Source organism: Echeneis naucrates, chromosome 9 (genome assembly GCF_900963305.1).
Source record: "Echeneis naucrates chromosome 9, fEcheNa1.1, whole genome shotgun sequence".
Lineage (NCBI taxonomy): Eukaryota > Metazoa > Chordata > Actinopteri > Carangiformes > Echeneidae > Echeneis > Echeneis naucrates.
The window spans coordinates 20,417,597-20,435,157 of NC_042519.1; the positions used below are offsets into that span (position 1 = coordinate 20,417,597).

Genomic DNA, 17,561 nt, shown 5'->3' on the forward strand with positions numbered 1-17,561 from the left:
TAATCTGCTTATCTGCTTTCCTCAGTTGAGATTCAGCTGTTTTATTAACCCTCACCTTAAGTGCTTCACTGTTTGTTGAATATTTGTATGTCTACTGTCGGTGAAACGTTACAAACGCTGATACAAATCCTATTTTTAAGACAACAGTAGAGCTAGAGAAGATGAATATGACTTCTTGTGTAATTTTCCTTGTGGCAGGAACTCAGACAGATGTGAGCTTGGGCTGAGTGGGTGACGGAGGGCAGCAGCAGGTCTCTCAGATCCTAAAGGACCTGCTCTTCACTAATTGATCCTCTTTATATAAGATACTACTGGTGGTGGTGGGGGGGGACATACTCGCCTGGTGTTAGTCAGCTGTCAGTACACTAATCACAAACACACACACACACACTTTAACCTGAGAGCTTCTGTCCCCCAGTGTAAGTTCACACACTGTAAACACAAAAATCACCGACACTGTCTTTGCACACCTGCAATATCCGCTCTGTGTACATGTACACGTGCATTCAAATCCCGTTGGGTGGGAAAATTATGTTCCACTGTCTCAATCTCGCTCTTTCGTTCACATTTATTTCCCACACGTCGGTTATGTCATTGCCTCCAAACAGTCATTACCTCAGTTGAGTAATCTTGGGATCTATTTCGGCTTTCTCTCCCGCCGTTCGTCTCAGCGAGAATTTTTCCCCCCGTGGGAGGCCGGATATCGAGGCTGCTGCGGAGACCCCACATGTGGTGTAATCCTCTGAGACCTTTCTGGAAGGAGAGGCATTTAGTTTCGGCGCACCGGAGGGGGGGGAGAATTTTCCACCGTTGCTTTGTGAAGGAAAAGATGCAGCTGGGAAGAAAGGGCGATGTGTGGAAAATCACCTCTTCAAAAACAGCTAAAACAATATTTCACTCTGTTTTCATTATCCAAAATGCTGCTTTTGCTTCGGTTTGCATTTAGATGATGTCTAAACAAGCTCACTATGGCTTTTTTGAATGGCTTTTAGGTTAGGTGACTCAAATGAGATCTGTGGTTAACACAATCTCAAAGACATTTTCACATTTTATTCTGCGACATCATTCTGTGTTGTGATTTCTTAAAGCAGTAATGTCTCTTTAAAAACAGCGGCCATGGCTGAATGTGATGGGATGGTGGTGTATTTGGTTTACAGCCTTAGCTTTTTATTTCTGGAGATTGTGTTGATTTTTCTGCTCAACAAAACTTGCAAGTTTTTTTTTTTTTTTTGCTGTAATTCAAAAGCTCAGGTGAAAATCCCCTTTTGCTTTTTGTCAAGGGAAGCAGAGTAAGTCTAACAGGTAAAATATGGTCCTGGAGAACTATCTAAAGACACATGGCCCCTATGTTTCCATTTCTAAACACTTAAAGTTTACATTAGATCCTGAACTGATGCTGCGGGCTGTTTACTGAATTCTACATTTCCTAAGAAATCTCCTGTGATGAGTCTCAGGCTGAAACTGGCCGAGTTTGTGTTGTGTGCTGTTCATATTTGTCCTCTAAACAAAATTACATTCCAGGAGTGAGAGTTTGGAAACAAACTGAGAAGGAAAGGTGCAGAAAAGTTGTTTTAATTTGACAGTTAGTTATTTTTGACGTGTCACAACAGCTTCTTGATGGAGGGAAAAAAAAAACATGTTTGTGATTGTGACGCATTAGTCTCAAGCAAGTGTGACCGAACTCCATTGAACTATTTAAGATATAATCTATCGCAAGGCCATCCCGCCAGACTTCCAGGATTGTGTGTGTGTGTGTACATCTGATTTGTGGGAATCTAGTAGATTCATTTGAAGTAAAAACCCCAGATAGAGATAATTAATTGTCCTTGTTCCACTCCTTTTATAGCGTCTGTGTATGTTTTTGTGTGTGTGTGTCTGTTTGCTTCCCTGGTAGTGATCTAGACTGTCAGCAGACAGGCTGTTTGTTTATGACCAGCGTGATTCATGCCACTATAAAGATGCTCTGTTATTCTCACAGAGCCGAGTCGGTCCACACGGGCCGGGTCAGATCACTGTTGTGTTCCTTCAGCCTCTGGAAATGTGCGCAGATATGAATGTTTGTCACTTGACAATTTTTTTTCAGGGACAATTTTTTATTTTATCATAAAATACCATGATAGAAGGAAGTAGTGGAAATGATTTAGCTGTATTTATCTTAACCCTTAAAAACAGCAATTAATGGCCTAGGTGTTGGCGCTGTGACTTTACAGTAAAACTAACTCTTCAACAGAAAGGCCTCAGGTTTTAGGGTTTGAACCCAGAACCTTCTTGCTGTACTGTTTCCAGGGTGTAGTCTGCTCCCTCCTGTCATGATTTGGCTAATGGATGATGGGTTGGTGCTATTATGAGTTTGTTCCGCTCCAGCTGGTCTTTTTTTTTTTTGTTTGTTTGTTTGTTTGTTTGTTTTTCTTTTTTTTCGTGTTTGAAGAATTTTTTGTCTTTTTGATGAACACATGAGGACCACACAGCGGAACGGTTCTGCTTTTCTTTGCCTAAGCTTTCTACATGAGTTACTGGGCGCTGTGGATTTCTCCCAAAGTCCAAAGATGTGACCGTGAGCCAGAATCACACAGTCGCTTTCAGTCCTTCTGTGCTCGGGCTCCTGGAAACACTGTTAGCGACCTGCTGGTTCACATAGTGGAGCCTGTAGCAGCTGAACAGTCAGATATTTCCGTCAGGAGCTGGTGGAGACCAAAAATAGGCCGACATGACTTTAAGTCAGCAATGGCCTTATTTTGTAAATCTACTCTGCAAATAACTGTTTTCTAACAAGTTGTATCAACTTCCCTATGTCAGTTTTGTGTTCACAACCTGTTTCTACTGCCCTCACATGGTCGAAACAATCAGTTATCAAAGTTATTCCAAGAAGCTGTAGCAATGGATCAATAATTCTCATTGTTCCTAGTTTATTTCTGTCTGGCAGTCAATTCTACAAACAAACGCTGTTGTTGTGGTCACATTCCTGTATGGCAACGTCACAACTTATTTGTGTGCTGCTCTTCCTGTTGTGAACCAGAACTGGAAAAATGTCTGTCCTGCGAGAATAAAAGAGATGATTAGCTTCGACTTAAAAGAAGGAAGATTGTGTGTGTGTGTGTGTGTGTGTGTGTGTGTGTGTGTGTGTGTGCAAATCAAGCATTAACTAAAGTCAGTAGTTCACTTCATAACAAACACATGGTTCCAAACCACTGAGCACTGAGGCTGGTTGAACACTGTCACACACGCATAACCACAATCTCTCAAAAATACATGCATGCACGCACGATGAGGCCTCCTGCTGGTGCCGTTATAAGTTATTAACAAACCTATTACAGTCTGCAGGGGCCTGCTACAGTTACACACATACACACAAACACACAGGGCAGCATGTGTTCATTTTTCCTTTGAAACTTATTCTCCATCAATTCATGCTCAGTTTCATCACACTAAAACCCTCAACAAAGCCAGAATTGAATGGGCATCCATGCCACGAAAGCAAACGGTCTGATTATTGCCAGAAAGTTGAAAAAGTTATTTCCTGTAACTGTGTCACATGAGTTCCTCCACCTCACCGCGCCAACCGGGAGACCAGCATCAGGTCTAAATCTGTTCACTCCAACAAAAAGAAATTTAATCTTGGATTTATTTCGGACCTGCTTGTCTCTGTCGTTTCTGGTCAGCTGTGACTGCTTCACAGCTGACGCGCTCCAAATGCAGACCTTCAGAAGAAACCGTGACCTTGTTGTTGTACTGATGTGATCTGATGTGATCGCGTTGATCAGTTATTCAGCTAGAAGTCAATAACGAGCAGTAAATTCCCACCGTAGCTGGAGCTGCACTGCGTCTGTCAGTTATGTTTTATTTTTTTCTTCTTCAAAACAACCTTCAACAGACAAAAAAAGAAATGAAATTAAATGAAAAAATGACTCTTTCTGTTTGTTTTCTGACTGTTTTCTGCTGTTTCGCAGGTGTTTTACAGCTGCTGTAGTGAATGTTGCTGGAATAAATGAGTTGTGCTGCTGATTTTAGTTGCCGCAGACTTTACATCAGGCAGTGTTTGGCAGTAAAGAAAACAAACCAATTTAGGAAAAAATCTCTTCACCTTTATTAGCAGATGCTGCCATGTCTTTACTCTTCCCGTGTCAGAAGACAGCTCTTGTTTTTGCCATGAACTATGGGAGCTCAGGGAAGTGGTGACTACGCTGTGATCATCCAAGTTAAAGTGAAATTTTGTTGTCTTGTATTGTTGTCGAGTTTTGATGTGAACAAGCAGTCCCGAGCACGGTGATCCCTGTTGTTACCCGAAGAGATGCTGTGAACGTACATCCTGTTTTACAAAACAACTTTTTTGACGGGTTAAACGTCGGTCTCACCTCCAGAGAAAGTGGTTTCTGTTTGTTGAAAACCTGCCTGATAGCAGATTTCAGCAAGTTCACAATCAAGAGATACAGATGGATGAGCACTTAAAGTTTCAGCCTGCCTCCAATGCTCAGACTTGGTCTACTACTCCACTGAGGTTCTTCCATGGCCTCCTCAGAAAAACGTGCCTCGTCCCCAGCAGTGAGAGTTGAGTATAATTAATCAGTCAGGGTCACAAAGAGGGCAGTGTTTTAAAAGCTGTTGGACCGGCATACATCAGTACCTCAGTGTGTGTCAGTTTGATGGATAGAGACCTAAGTGAGGACATGAAGTTCTCGCTCACGTTGCCAATGAGTCATAACATACAGACTTGAACTTTGGCTAAGAACCACCTACTGCGCACGACCCACACACAACCAGGAACATACAGGCACACACACACGCACACACACTTCCTGAACTTCAGTTAGGAAGTGAGTGTATGCTGTTCTGCTTTAATGATGCCAAAGTACCGTGCATTCAGAGGTTTATTACTCCTCCTCATCATCACTTTTGTCCTCTACTCTCTTGAACTGAAGATTGTGTGTTTTTGTCAGGACAACTGTGCTCTCGGGTTTATTTTTGTGTGTTTGTTTTCACAAGTATTAAAAATAATGGACAAAGAAACCGTGTTGAAAACTAAACACACACATACACACAAAAATATCACCGTCATTTTGGTATGAAGAGCAGCATTAGCCCCCTTTTTCATGCTTAACGTTTCAAATATATTATTTAACACTTTCTGACATGATCACATAAAATAATATATATTCTATATTAATTTGTATATTAATCTTTTTATGAAACCTAGTTTATTTCCAGGCAGAGTAAAATATTAAAACCAGTGTGGGCTTCTTATTTAGCGTTTTATGGCTGAGCCATCGTTCATTTTCTTAACTTTACACCTGTTTAAACAGGTATAGTTGGCCACTCTGGAAATATCTCCATGTTTTCATTCAAATGGTGCTCCACTCCGATTGGAAGAATGTGACAAAGTACGCTCTCTCTTTCAAGTGTGGCTTGAAAGTTTGTGACTTGATTATATTTGTGCTGGATTTTGCACCAGCGCACCCTTCAGTGTCGTGGTGGTGATACTGAGGAAGATATAAAGTCTGAAAATATAAAGTCAGTGTTATTTCTCAATCTGCTGACTGTCTCACATCATCAGGAGGTTCAAGTTTAGCAGAGGTTTTATAGAAGGACGTTCAGATGTCAGTGTCCCGTTCTAGTTATTTCTGATGTAAGATTAAAATGATTAAGGGTTTGTTCTGTGTAATACAGTATGACCACAAATACCTTCAAGGCCTGGTCTCCAGTAAAACCTGAATGCTGGTGTGGTGTATTTGTTGGTAGGCTGTCCTGTGCAGATCTGGGAGAACAGGTCTGACTGGAGCACCGACATTCGTTACACCTCTCACTGCTGTCCGCCGCCTCCCCTTGTTTCTATTCTTTCTCTCCACCCCGTGCCTCCCTCTATATTAAACACCAGCCGGGCCGAAGTGTGGACAGCTGCAGCTAGAGTGCCCAGCATTTGTGTTTTTCTGTATGTGCATGCACACGTGTTCTTGGCTTACTATTTGACCTCGGCTGATGGTCGCATACACGCCATATGTTGAGAGGTGATTAGCATCTTTCCAAATCTGCTCATACACTTTAAGTTGCAGAAAGCCGGCAACAGAGCCAGGAAGGTTTAACCTTTTGCATTAAGGGTCAAATGACAAAGTGACACTGCTGTAAGGCTTCCATACTTGACTGGGCGGCCCTAATTGTTGGAGAACTACAGGATTTAAAAAAAGAAAACTGACCAGGCTAAAGGGCATTCAAGTATTATTGTGTCACTTTTTGTTAAAGTAGAGATGTCAGAAAAGGGTTGGAGGTTATGTCCACTCCTCTTTCAGCAGCAAATCGTCCTTGAGTGAAGCCCGGGATTAGTCAGCAGCCAAAGGCAGAAGCCGGCGGTCACAGGTGCGAAGTTGTGTAACTGAATGAATTTGGATTGGTGCGTTGCAGCAAAGACATTCATGCCCAGAAAATGTACTTTTTAGAGTAGAAAGACAGGAAAGGCTGCTGACAGGTGGAAGGAGTGCCCTCATTAGGAAAAATGTGTTTGCACAGGAAAAAAAAAAACAGCAGAACTACGCTGTTGTTTACTGTAGCATATTGACACGGTGACGTTATTAGCATCCTTTGAATGTTGCTAAACTAGGAAGCTTAAGCTCAACATTCAGCTTCTGTTTTTTCACAGCTTGTCACTTAATTTCTTTCATAGAAATCTTCATGATGCCACAGTTGTTTCTACAGATTGTGTTTTGTCAGGATGTGGAGCGTGTCATTGACTGATTGGAAAGCCAGGTGTTTGATCCCCAACTTCCTCAGTCCCAAAGGGTCCTCGGGGGAGATATTGAACCCCGAAATCCACCACAATCTGTCAGTGCCTGTAAAGTTAAAACCTAGCAGGGACCTCAAAACCATATCATGCAGAGAAGTGGGGAATTTGTCCAAATTTGTTCTGTATGAGAAAGATAAATCAGCCAAACAGCCTTTTCTGAGCTTTAATGGAAGCTGCAGTTTCAGATTAAGCAGTAGATCAGTGTGGCTCTGATCGGTGTTGACATTGGTTGTGGAGCTCTCGCTGCTGAGCCGCGGGGAGATGTGAACTTAATTCAGCACAGCGTCTGTGATGGGAGCGGCCCACTTGGTAACTTCAGTGACAGATACACCCACCACCACCACCACCACCACCACCCACTCCCCAATGCCAGGTTTCTAAATTGGCATGTGCCCTGAAATAGCACGAAGGGGAATAGTTTCATCAGGTCGTTCATGTTGGTAAATGTTTGCGCTCGTCAGTTGAACCCAGGACACATTAAAAAAGAAACGCACAGTACATTGGTCTGTTAATATAAAATGTGAGGGTTTCTACTGGATGCTGAGTTCAAGATCTGTGTTTGTTAATGATCTGTGAGTTTGAATAAATTAAATCTGCCTGCTGAGTTCACAGGCAGCAGAGTAAAACAAATAAAAGCTGTTTAACCTTGAAAATTCTCCATTTCTTACTGATGACCTTTCGCAGAATCGTGATTTAAAAAAAAAAAAAGATGAATTGGTGCTATATTAAGCGTGAACTGAGATGGATGGATGGATAAATAGAAAAAGTGATAAAAAGATAGCTGCAGAGATGCAACTCACTTCTCTCTTACATTAGATGCAACGAGCTCTCCACACTGTCTTCTCTGCCCTCTCTTTTATTTTACCACCTGTTCTGCTCCCATCAGCCCCGGAGGGGGTGGGTGGGTGGGTGGGTGGGGGGGGTAGGACAGATAGGGAAGGAGTGAAGGAGGGATGACAATGTGGATTAACTGTGCTGTGTTGTTGCTGCAGTTCACACATTCCAGCGGGCCAACTCGGTCCAACGCTCTGTAGTAACACAGGGGCCTCCTTCACCCCCTGGTCCCCCCTCTGTCCCTCCCCCGTCCCCATGCTCCACCACCCTGCCCGCTCATCCCTCCATATCCCACTTTATATCTTTGCAGCCTTGGTTTAATTTTTCGACGAGCCACCTCTGCCTCACTCATCCCTCACACTGTCAATCTCCAGCCTCTCGTCTCCTTTCAAACTCGTCACACTATTGTGTTAAAATAAACTCGTGTAATGATCGATGGCTTCTGTCATCTTTCCTGAGCTGAGATTATTATGCCCACTAGAGGCCAAGTAGTGTAATTACATAAAAACCTGAAAGTCAGGGTTACAAAGCTGTTTCAGACCCAGATGATGAAGAACAGGAAAAAAATGAAATAATTATTTGTTATTTTATAAGAATAAATTGTCAAATATCAAGATTTGATAATATCTGATGGTATTAAACTGAAACACAGTACATAAATAAATTAGGACTTTTGACTTTCGACCACCACATCTGAAGAAATTCTGATATTTTTCATCATTTTAAAAAATCTATTGAATTGTTTTTGGGTCACATAAAATTGTAACTACGGTCCGCGCCCCAACAAAAGTAAGTTTAAAAAAAAAAAAAAAAAAAAGTGAAACGCACAAAACGTCTGCTTCAGTTTTGGGTGGATACACTAACAGCTGCTGTCCATTCTTTGATTTTACTGTACAGTACTTCATCACCATCATCAACATGTTCATCTCTTTCAGGGACGAGTGGAAGTGGAGGCCGGGAACGAGAACATGAAGTTTGAGACCGGGCCTTTCTCTTTCTACGGTGTCATGGCCCTCAGTGCTCCCACACTGGGTGAGTCTTTAACGTCCTCTCCTCACCTCTCCTTTTCTGCAAACTAAAAGTGTCTGCTGCCACCAAGTGGCTGAATGTTAGACTGTTTTCTAGGAGAATAATATTCATTCATTCATTTGTTCATCTATTCATCTTCTACTGGTTATCTGTCTATTATCTGGCGAGGGGCGGGGTCACCCTGCACAGGTCAGCAGTCCATCACAGGGCCAACACACAGAGACAGACAGAGACCAACAATTAACCCACATTAAAGCTTAACTTCAATAAGATTCTGACCATTATTTTTCAGAAACTAGTCCAATTTAAATGAAACTTAAATGCTTTTTTTTTTGTCTGGTTGCTCTGGTCTTTACTCGTATGAAATAATCAGCAGAATTGGGTCTAATGTTCCATTTTAAGACTGAATTCCCACTTTCATCTGATGAACTTGTGGTAAAGACTGAGCGACACACACGTCTCTAATGCACCCGGAGCCTCTGGCTCAGAGCAGAAAGAGAAAAGGTTTGTTGGACGGGGGGAGGTAGAGGGGAAATCTCATCTGTTGATGACCTTTGAACTCCTCTTTCAACACAAGTGCTTTCTCTTACTTCGATGTAAAGGTCACTCTTTTTTTTTTGTGGCTGTTTCTGTTGTTGTCATTCATTTGTCCTCTCATCTTTTCACTCACATCTCTTTTTGAGCTCTGCTTCTCTTTCTTTCCTGCTGTGCTGGGATCGGACCACTTCGTATGAGTCCGATAGAGGCCTGATCTCTCAGACCCACTTAGAAACAAAGCCAGAACAAACTGTCTAAACCTGACCTGCATAACTCAGGTCAAGGATAATAATACGTGATCTAAAATGTTATCATCCTGAACAGACATCAGCAGCAGAGGCACGATGCACAGTGAAGTAGCTGAAGTTAAGAAGAGCAGCGACATCATAATAAAGTCATAAAAACGGATTCAATCAAAATCTCCTGCACCAATAAGAGATATTTCTGTTAGCGGATGAATATTAACATTTTCTAACCAATCTAACATCTCTGAATCAAATCTGTTAATCAAACAATATCAGAGCTAATGATGAATCTGGATATGCCTGAATCCACTCAGATCCACTTAGATGTTATCATAACTCACTCTCTCCTCTTCATGTGTTACGGTGACGTTTGTTAAATTTATTGTTCTTCATTTGGACAATTACTGATTAAACCTTAAATTTGAGTTGCTGATGTTTAAACATGTATCATTGGAGAGGTCTTGAATCAGATATTAAAAAAAGAAAAAAAAAAGGATAATTTTGGTAGTTTAGTGCAGAAACTTGTTTTATTGGCTTTGGGCTGCAGGTGCAGGAGTGAAAAGATCCCAGCATCGCTCTTTCCTTTTTGTTCAAATCTCTTCTTCATCTTAACGCCCAGCAGCTTCCTCCTCCAGGTGCTTCAGGTGGAGAGAGGGATGTGTGAACTTAAGCTCCCTCTTTCATCCAACAGCTCAGTCGCAAAAAAAAAAAAGCACCAGAGAAATTCACTTTGCTGTGTCTGACGTCATGCCTACGCCCAGCCGGGAAGCAGCTCTGTCTCCCACTGTCTCACTGACTGTTCCCTCCCTCCCTCCCTCTCCTCGATCCCGTTGCATTGACTCCTCCTTCCTTCCTTTTCTCCCCTCTCAGTGGCTGCGCCTCGTCCTCGCCACCTCTCCTTTAAGAGGTTCTCTCTGTTCTCTCGGTTGCCAGGTAAACTCCGGCATGTCTGGGTCCTTTTTAACACCGAGGATGGGTGGGTTCTCCCCCAGATGGACGGAGGGGTGGGCGGTGCTTCAGTGGGTGGGCCTGGCTTTTGATTCGCCAGGTGTGGCTTTTGAAAATGAAAAATAAAGATCTGCTCAAGGGCAAGTCGACACAGAATCACAGGGGGGGTGGGACAGAAAACTGCTTTTGCACGTCTTTTTAGGCATTGGAGCCGTCAACTATGACTTTGGACATCTGATTCAGTATGACTGGTCTCTGTTGTCATGTCACTGACTGAGTTGTCCCCCAAATGCAGTGCAGCAGCATTCTTCTCCTCCATGTGATCCAGTGTAGGTTCACCCTTGAGGACAACAAATAGTCACAACATGTCATGTCTCCGTACATTTTTTTTGGCAAATACGCTCTTTTATTCACCTGTGTTTCGGTTAGTGAAGGAGTAGGTCAGAGTTCATGCTCCGGTTCACTTGCTCATGAAAAGGTTTGTCTCCTCAGACTCCAGTCGAAGGTAAAGTGATCAGCTTTAGCTCAGTTTCCCCCTTTTATTAAAACCACCGCTGATGTTAGTGGATGACTTCAGCTTTTTCCGAACTCTTAACTCTCTAATATTGACCTAGAAGAAAAAAAGTCCAAGGAGACAGTTTCGTTGTTGAGATGCTGAAGAGTTTCGGCTATTACACAGTTTGTCCACATGAGAGCACTCGCATGTTAAGTTTTCAGCTGTGAATCATCCCGCTCTGCACAAACAAGTTATCAGTCCATCAAATCTGATAATGGATCCAACGTTGAAATAGTGTTTTCATAACTTTTTATGCCAGTGAGCTGAATCTCTGTGGCTTTTCAGGACAAGATGAGAATCGATGATGGATTTTTAACGTTTTTGAGCATCAGCTTAATCTTTAATGAGGTCACGCCAGAGTATGAAATATCTTGGTCAGAGTAACCAAATGACCAAGTTTAGCATATTCTTATTGCAAATGCGAATCACTGTGTGTCCCCGTCGGAGTGTCAGGAAGAGCAGATGACGCCAACACTAAAACCGAGAGTTTACATTGAAGGTATTGACATTTACAGAAGAGCAGGAGAGATGCAGACGTTGACAGGACGTGTTGACGCAGAGTAAGAAAGATGATCAAAGAGCGTATCTGCCAAGACGTCAGCACAGCTCTTAAGCTGGCGGGACACATGGGGGACAGATCATGGTCATGTGACACCTCTGAGATAAAACAGAGAAGGATGGGACAACATCACAACGCGCCCAGTTGGGACTTCAGCAGTGCGCTCTCTGCAGAATGTGTCTGGATGCATCCCAATGGCTTCAGGTGGCTCCTTTCTCCGTAGGAGAGATCATGAAGCTGTTGAGATGTGACCTGTGGTTTTGATTTCGTCGTTGTTGTCCTGTCCCTCATTTTAACAACATACTATAAACCCTAGTTTGGAATAGACTAAAGGCATTAACTGCAGAAATAGACTGTAGTCTTTAATAGCACACCAAACAATAGATCCACAGCCAATATCTTCCCTCCGTTTGATCACTAGCCCAGTTCCAGGTGTAATCCCAGTACCGGCTCAGTGTTGACTGAAAATCTTCATATCTCTTCTCTCTGAGGATTGTGTTTTGGAACTGGGACCCCTCATCCAGCTCAGTCTTACAGACACTAACTCTCTGTCAGCACCAGATCACAAATTCAAATTCGCCTGTTTGTATGAAACCTTTGCAGATATTTGAAGTCTTGATGATCCAGCAGGTAACTTTCCTTTAACTGTGAACTCACAGCCAAGAAAATTTAAGGAAATATCTGAAATACACTGCTGCCTATTAGCATTTCTAATGAGTAGACATTTATTAAATGGGTTATGTTGTGAGAAGTGTTCACTTATTATTCTATAGTATTTATCATTTATAGACTAATGAATAAGCAAATACTGAATCATACATTGAATTCAGTCCCTAATAGTTCCAATCTGAATAATAACTCATAATATCAGTGAAGCTCAGGGTAGATTTATCCAAATGTCTGTTTGTGTTATTCTGTTTCCACTTCCAGAGACACATAAACAGTGAAATGCACTTTATTTAATAATTCATATGTTTCGGTTTTAGTCCACAGAAAGGTTGTCTTCATTTATCTGAGTAAAGTGTAGACGACATAAACAGGACAGGACATGAATCCTATTTTATTTCGTGCCAAATGATACGAAAGCACTTTACATATTGAACAGAGCCCACTTTGAGCGGTTCTTGGTAAAGTTGGGACAGACTCCCACAGAACCAGACAAAATAAGCGTGGAGGGTTTTTTTTGTGAGTCACTGTTTTTAAGATGTACGCGAAAGGATCAGTCTTAAAGAAAAGCTTCCTGCTGGATCTTAACAGCCTCGAATATCTAAATAATAAAGATTCCTTCACGACTAAGTGATATCTAACCACTAACTAAGAAAATGAGCCGTTGATATCCAAGATTAACTAGCGAGCTGAATTTCTTGAATGCTAATGAAGTTGACATGTCCAGGTAAAACAGTGTCCTATGACTCACTGCGGCCCGCTGCTGGAAGACACACACCTACCGGTAATAACTCAGGGCTGAAAAAAAAAAAAGCCTGTGTGCAAACTGTGTGTGTGTGTGTGTGTGCGTGTATGAGACACATTCCTTTGTGTCTGGATGAAAGCAGCATGTCACAATTAAAACTCAAACGTTTGCTGGATGAAGCACATGAACGTTAGTCATGGTAGTCTCAGAGTTTGTCCGAGCCGAGGTGGAAAATCACTAACCACAAGTTTTTTGCTTACTTAGTTAGTAGTTTATTATGATATATTTATTTTTTTTACGTTTCTTAACTATGTCCATGAGTACAACAGTGTTACATTTAACCTGCTTGCTGATTTGATTGGACCATTTCTTAGCTCAGGCTTCATTATCTTGGATGCTGTCCTCCTTTAAAACCCTGAAAATGAGCGTATTCTCACAGCTGGAGCTTTGACCTTTTAACACACAGTGATGTTGTCAAGCAAACGGAGCAGCACGCCTCCTAATATTGGCGCTAATTGCTGTGAGAGCCTTTTAAAGAAATGAGTGGATTAAATAAGAAAATATTTGGCAGATGAATTGATAGTGGGGGGAAAAAAGAAAAATGCTAAATGTAACGAAAAAAAAATATAAAGAGATAAAAGTCCTATTTGTCGATTGGAGTCATTCTCTGTGTTCCTGTGGATTCATAACGTTCCTCGTAATATCAGCGTCTGGATTTCTACATCACAATCACGTCCTGCAGGCTTTTGTCTGAGCGTGTTTTCACTTGTTTACAGTATTTATTATAATGAATTGTTACTCCTCCCTTTAGCATTCATAACATGCTAAAAATAGCTAAAAATCCACTCGTGTAATAGACATGACTAATGACGAATCTGTGACTTCTGTTTTCCTACATTTTTATTTATTATCTGTTTATACACGTACCAACATTAACAGTGATGTGGCAGTTAAGCAGAAGGTGTTAAAAGGTTAAAAACTTTGCTCTAGGTGTTTGGGTCACTATTCTTCTTTAGTATTTGAAAATACTAACGAAGAAAAGACTGAGACGTTTGGCTGACGTAATCCTACAGATTTAACTAGAATCCTTAACAACCTGAACTCAAATTATTATTTGAGTCATTATTAGGAAAATTTTGTGAGTCACTGGCTCTGCATGCAAGTCGGGCCACACGGTGCTGATGTCTTCCTGAAACACAGGGGAGTAAAAATTGTCAGGACCTTCTGACTTTGGCTTTTCTATCCTCTGTCTGTCTCACTAGGACGGATTCACAATTTAGTCGTTACCGTTGTCATCTCGAGCATTATTCATGCCTTGTGCGTCACTGGTTGGTCGTTGGCATCCATTATAAACCTGCATTTGTCCCGACACTGCATCTTGTGCTCTCCGAGGTCTTTCATTGATCTGTGGTTGCATCATAGTAGAGTCAAACCAAACAATTCTGTGTGGCCTGTTAAGAGCATCCTCACACAGCTTTGTGTTTTAACTGCTAACAGGAGCCGGGAATAACATTTCCTCTGTGTGTTGGTGTGTGTGTGGATGTTTGCAGAGTTTCGTTCGCCGTCACATCTCAGCGGGTTGAACCGAACGGCATCTCTGAGTGGAACAGACCGGACTGAGTGTCTCTCCATCAGCGGCAGCAACAGCCAGCTCAACAACAGCGTCCCCCTGCAGCAGTACACGCCCGACTTCTACGTCCGGGCCCTCTCAGACCTGCAGTTTGTCAAGGTTGGTCATAACGAGCTCGCCTGTGTGGTTACTGTGCTGTGGGATTAAATTTAAAGGGATCAAACTGACATTTGTCAGCTGCACTGGAGGTTTAAAGGTCCCACATTGAATAAAGGGATACCTCAGTGTCTTGTTTTTTTTTTTTTATTTTGAAGCAGATTATAGGTTTATATCTGTTCCATTAAAGAACTCGGACTGCGTTCAGAAACTGAACCTTAAAACCAGCCGTCAGGACTTCTTTAACTTTGTGATGTCACAGCTAACCACACCAGCCTGACTGCGATCTCTCAGAAAACAGTCAGCCAATCAGAAGCTGATACTGTTGTTACTACACTGAGATGAATCACTTCTTAGAAGCAGAGGCATCTTCTTTAACACTTCAGATAAAGCTGTGAAAATGTGTAAAATGAGGATCTCCCCGCTCCCTCCCTCAGATCACACGGGCTCAGTACCAGAACGGCCTGATTGCGTCCCGTCTGGACAGCACACCTCAGTCCCCAGAGAGCGGCAACAACACGACCCGCCTGGACCAGACCACTCCTCCCGCCACCACCGCCAACACCACCATCACAGAGCTGGGCGCGGACTCCACCCCAACAGAGAACGGACCGGACGAGACGACGCTTCTCCTCCTCAATGAGCAGAACTCGCCACACACGGCCAATCACCACAGTCAGCTGGGAAACAGCATCTGACCCCCCGCCCCCTTCCATCCTTCATACTCCTACGTTTGCACGCATGCACTACTACGCTCGGATGTATGCTGGGGAGGGGAGGAGTGTGTGTGTGTGTGTGTGTGTGTGTGTGTGTGTGTGTGTGTGTGTGTGAGAGAGAGAGAAGATGTGAGTGACATGCCAGGCCTAAAGAGACAAGCCATGTGCATGCACATTGTGTGCATATGCAAACGTTAAACAAAACACACATGCACACACTGACATACCAAAGTGTATTGTGGGAAATTGCCGCCACTTTTCATTCATATAAACAAGCACCACAAACCCAAAAGTCACGTAGTTCATTGAAAGCAAGGAATACCTGCGTGTATGTGTGTGTGTGTGTGTGTATGAATGTGTCTGTGTGTGTCTGTGTGTGTGCACATGCTCCCTACATATTAACTGACAACAAAGATCTGAAGGACCTGCTTGTTTGGACCAGAAAGCTCCTCCCTCTCATCCATTTACATCATCGATGAGCAAAGTTTCCTCCCCGTGTGTGTGTTTTTAAATGTGTGTGTGTGTGTGTGTTTTTAAATCTGTGCGTTTGTGTGTGTGTGTGTGTGTGTGTGTGCGCTTCCAGTTCACTGTCCCTAATCAGAGACTCAGGGAGACCCCCCCCCCACCACCACCACCACCACCACCACCCGCCCCCTTCTTCCAGTACTTACATTCAAGTGCAGTCAAAAGTCGCAAACCAACCCGTCGCTGCATGTGTAGCAACCTGCATCTCCTCCACATCCGTACAGCTAGAAGACAAAGACCCGAGCATGTCAGCGGAGTTCCAACAAAGTAATATATGATCCGTAGAAATTTTTAGTGAGATATTTATTGATACAAACCTGTGTGAGACGGACACACGAAACTCCTACTGACTCTTTTCTCTTTTGTTTTGGCTTTTTACTTCCTCTCTTGTGGAGGCCGGAGGGTATGAATGTGCATATCCTGGTCAGAAGCAGTAAAGTAGCCCACAGCCTTTATCCCAGAGTTGTTCAAGAGATTCAGTGCCGATAGACAGCCAGTCTGTATTGTGATTTAGACAATCAGCGATGATTACGATGAATGTTTTCAATGAAATGTGTAGGGTACGTTAACTGCGGCAGCCTCCTCCCTGGGAAGCGTTTCGCGCTGGATCCAGTCGTGTCGGAATCCGTTTTCACAGAGCTGAGGATGTTTGACGGCTCCGAGGTTTTCAGAGCGAGTCCTTTCCTGCTTCAGAAGAGAGAGTGGCTTGTCTAATGTTTGTGTTTGTTTGTTTGTATGTATGTATGTGACCAAAATGGCCATCACCAGACTTGGTGGGAACCGAAAAACCAAAAGAGGGAAGCTTGATCACCTCCTGACTAGAAAATACTATAAGAAATCTGAGACTTTATTTATTTAGTTTCATGTGTGTGTGGGCGTGTGTGTGTGTGTGTGTGTGTGTGGTTTTTTTTTTTTTTTTTTTGGTCAATAATGGGGCAAAGAAATAATGGTTTGTTTTTCTCTCATTGTGGGATTTTACATGTTAAACATTTCCTTTGTGTTCAGTGCTTATGTTTGGGTTTCTTTCTTATTTTTTTAATCAGATCTCGGGGAAGGGTCACTTTATCTTACTGAACAGCAACTTAAACATTTATTGTTGTTTTCCTTTCTGTAGCCAAACGCGTTGGTGTCAGTGTCATCTGAAAGTGTGTTGTAAAATTGTACAGTTATCACAAAGCATGTTGTTCAGAGGACCGCACACACTCCGGTTATATTTTACTGTACGCTCTGAGCAGATTTTAAAGGTGAAATTCATCCCAAAACTCTCAAATCTTGTGTGACATTTTTCCTCGCCTGATTTCACGAAGAACCACGGTGGAGTCTGACAGATTAATTGACATGAAAAATAAATCATACAGGTTTTGTATTTAAAGTCAAACAGAAAAGGCTGCTTTGTTTTGTGTTTATGCATTTATTTTTACTGCAGAACCGACCAGTAGAAATGGGTTTATATACTAACGACTACAGATCCCAGAATGCCCTGCAGGACTTCTCATGTTTAGTCTCACAGTTTTCCTCACCTTCATTGTCAGTATTGTTTCATTTTGGTCCCCCCCCCTCGTTTAAAACACAAAGATCACAGGTGAATTCAACAAGAAGATGGGAGATCTGCTCTGTAAAGGTTATAAAGGAGGGGATTCTGGGGGAAAAAAAAAAAAAATGGTGGATTCGTTTTTCTTTTAATGGCGCTGCTGTCTGTCTGCTGT

At 42.5% G+C, this 17,561-nt stretch overlaps 1 protein-coding gene across 2 annotated transcripts in view; it reads left to right on the top strand.

Moving 5' to 3' along the window:
• The window catches only part of LOC115048904 (metal transporter CNNM4), a 40,480-nt gene extending 23,728 nt beyond the window's left edge, over positions 1 to 16,752 (top strand). Inside the window, exons 5-9 of one of the 2 annotated variants that reach the window (XM_029510763.1) lie at positions 8,539 to 8,620; positions 10,187 to 10,200; positions 14,441 to 14,617; positions 15,052 to 15,171; positions 15,220 to 16,752. In XM_029510763.1, coding sequence (XP_029366623.1) covers positions 8,539 to 8,620; positions 10,187 to 10,200; positions 14,441 to 14,617; positions 15,052 to 15,171; positions 15,220 to 15,312 — 486 coding nt within the window. In that variant the 3' untranslated portion in view covers positions 15,313 to 16,752. Of the gene's footprint in view, positions 1 to 8,538; positions 8,636 to 10,186; positions 10,201 to 14,438; positions 14,618 to 15,051 lie in introns of both variants that reach the window. The other variant, XM_029510762.1, reaches the window with a different exon arrangement.
• Positions 16,753 to 17,561: the final 809 nt, after the last annotated feature.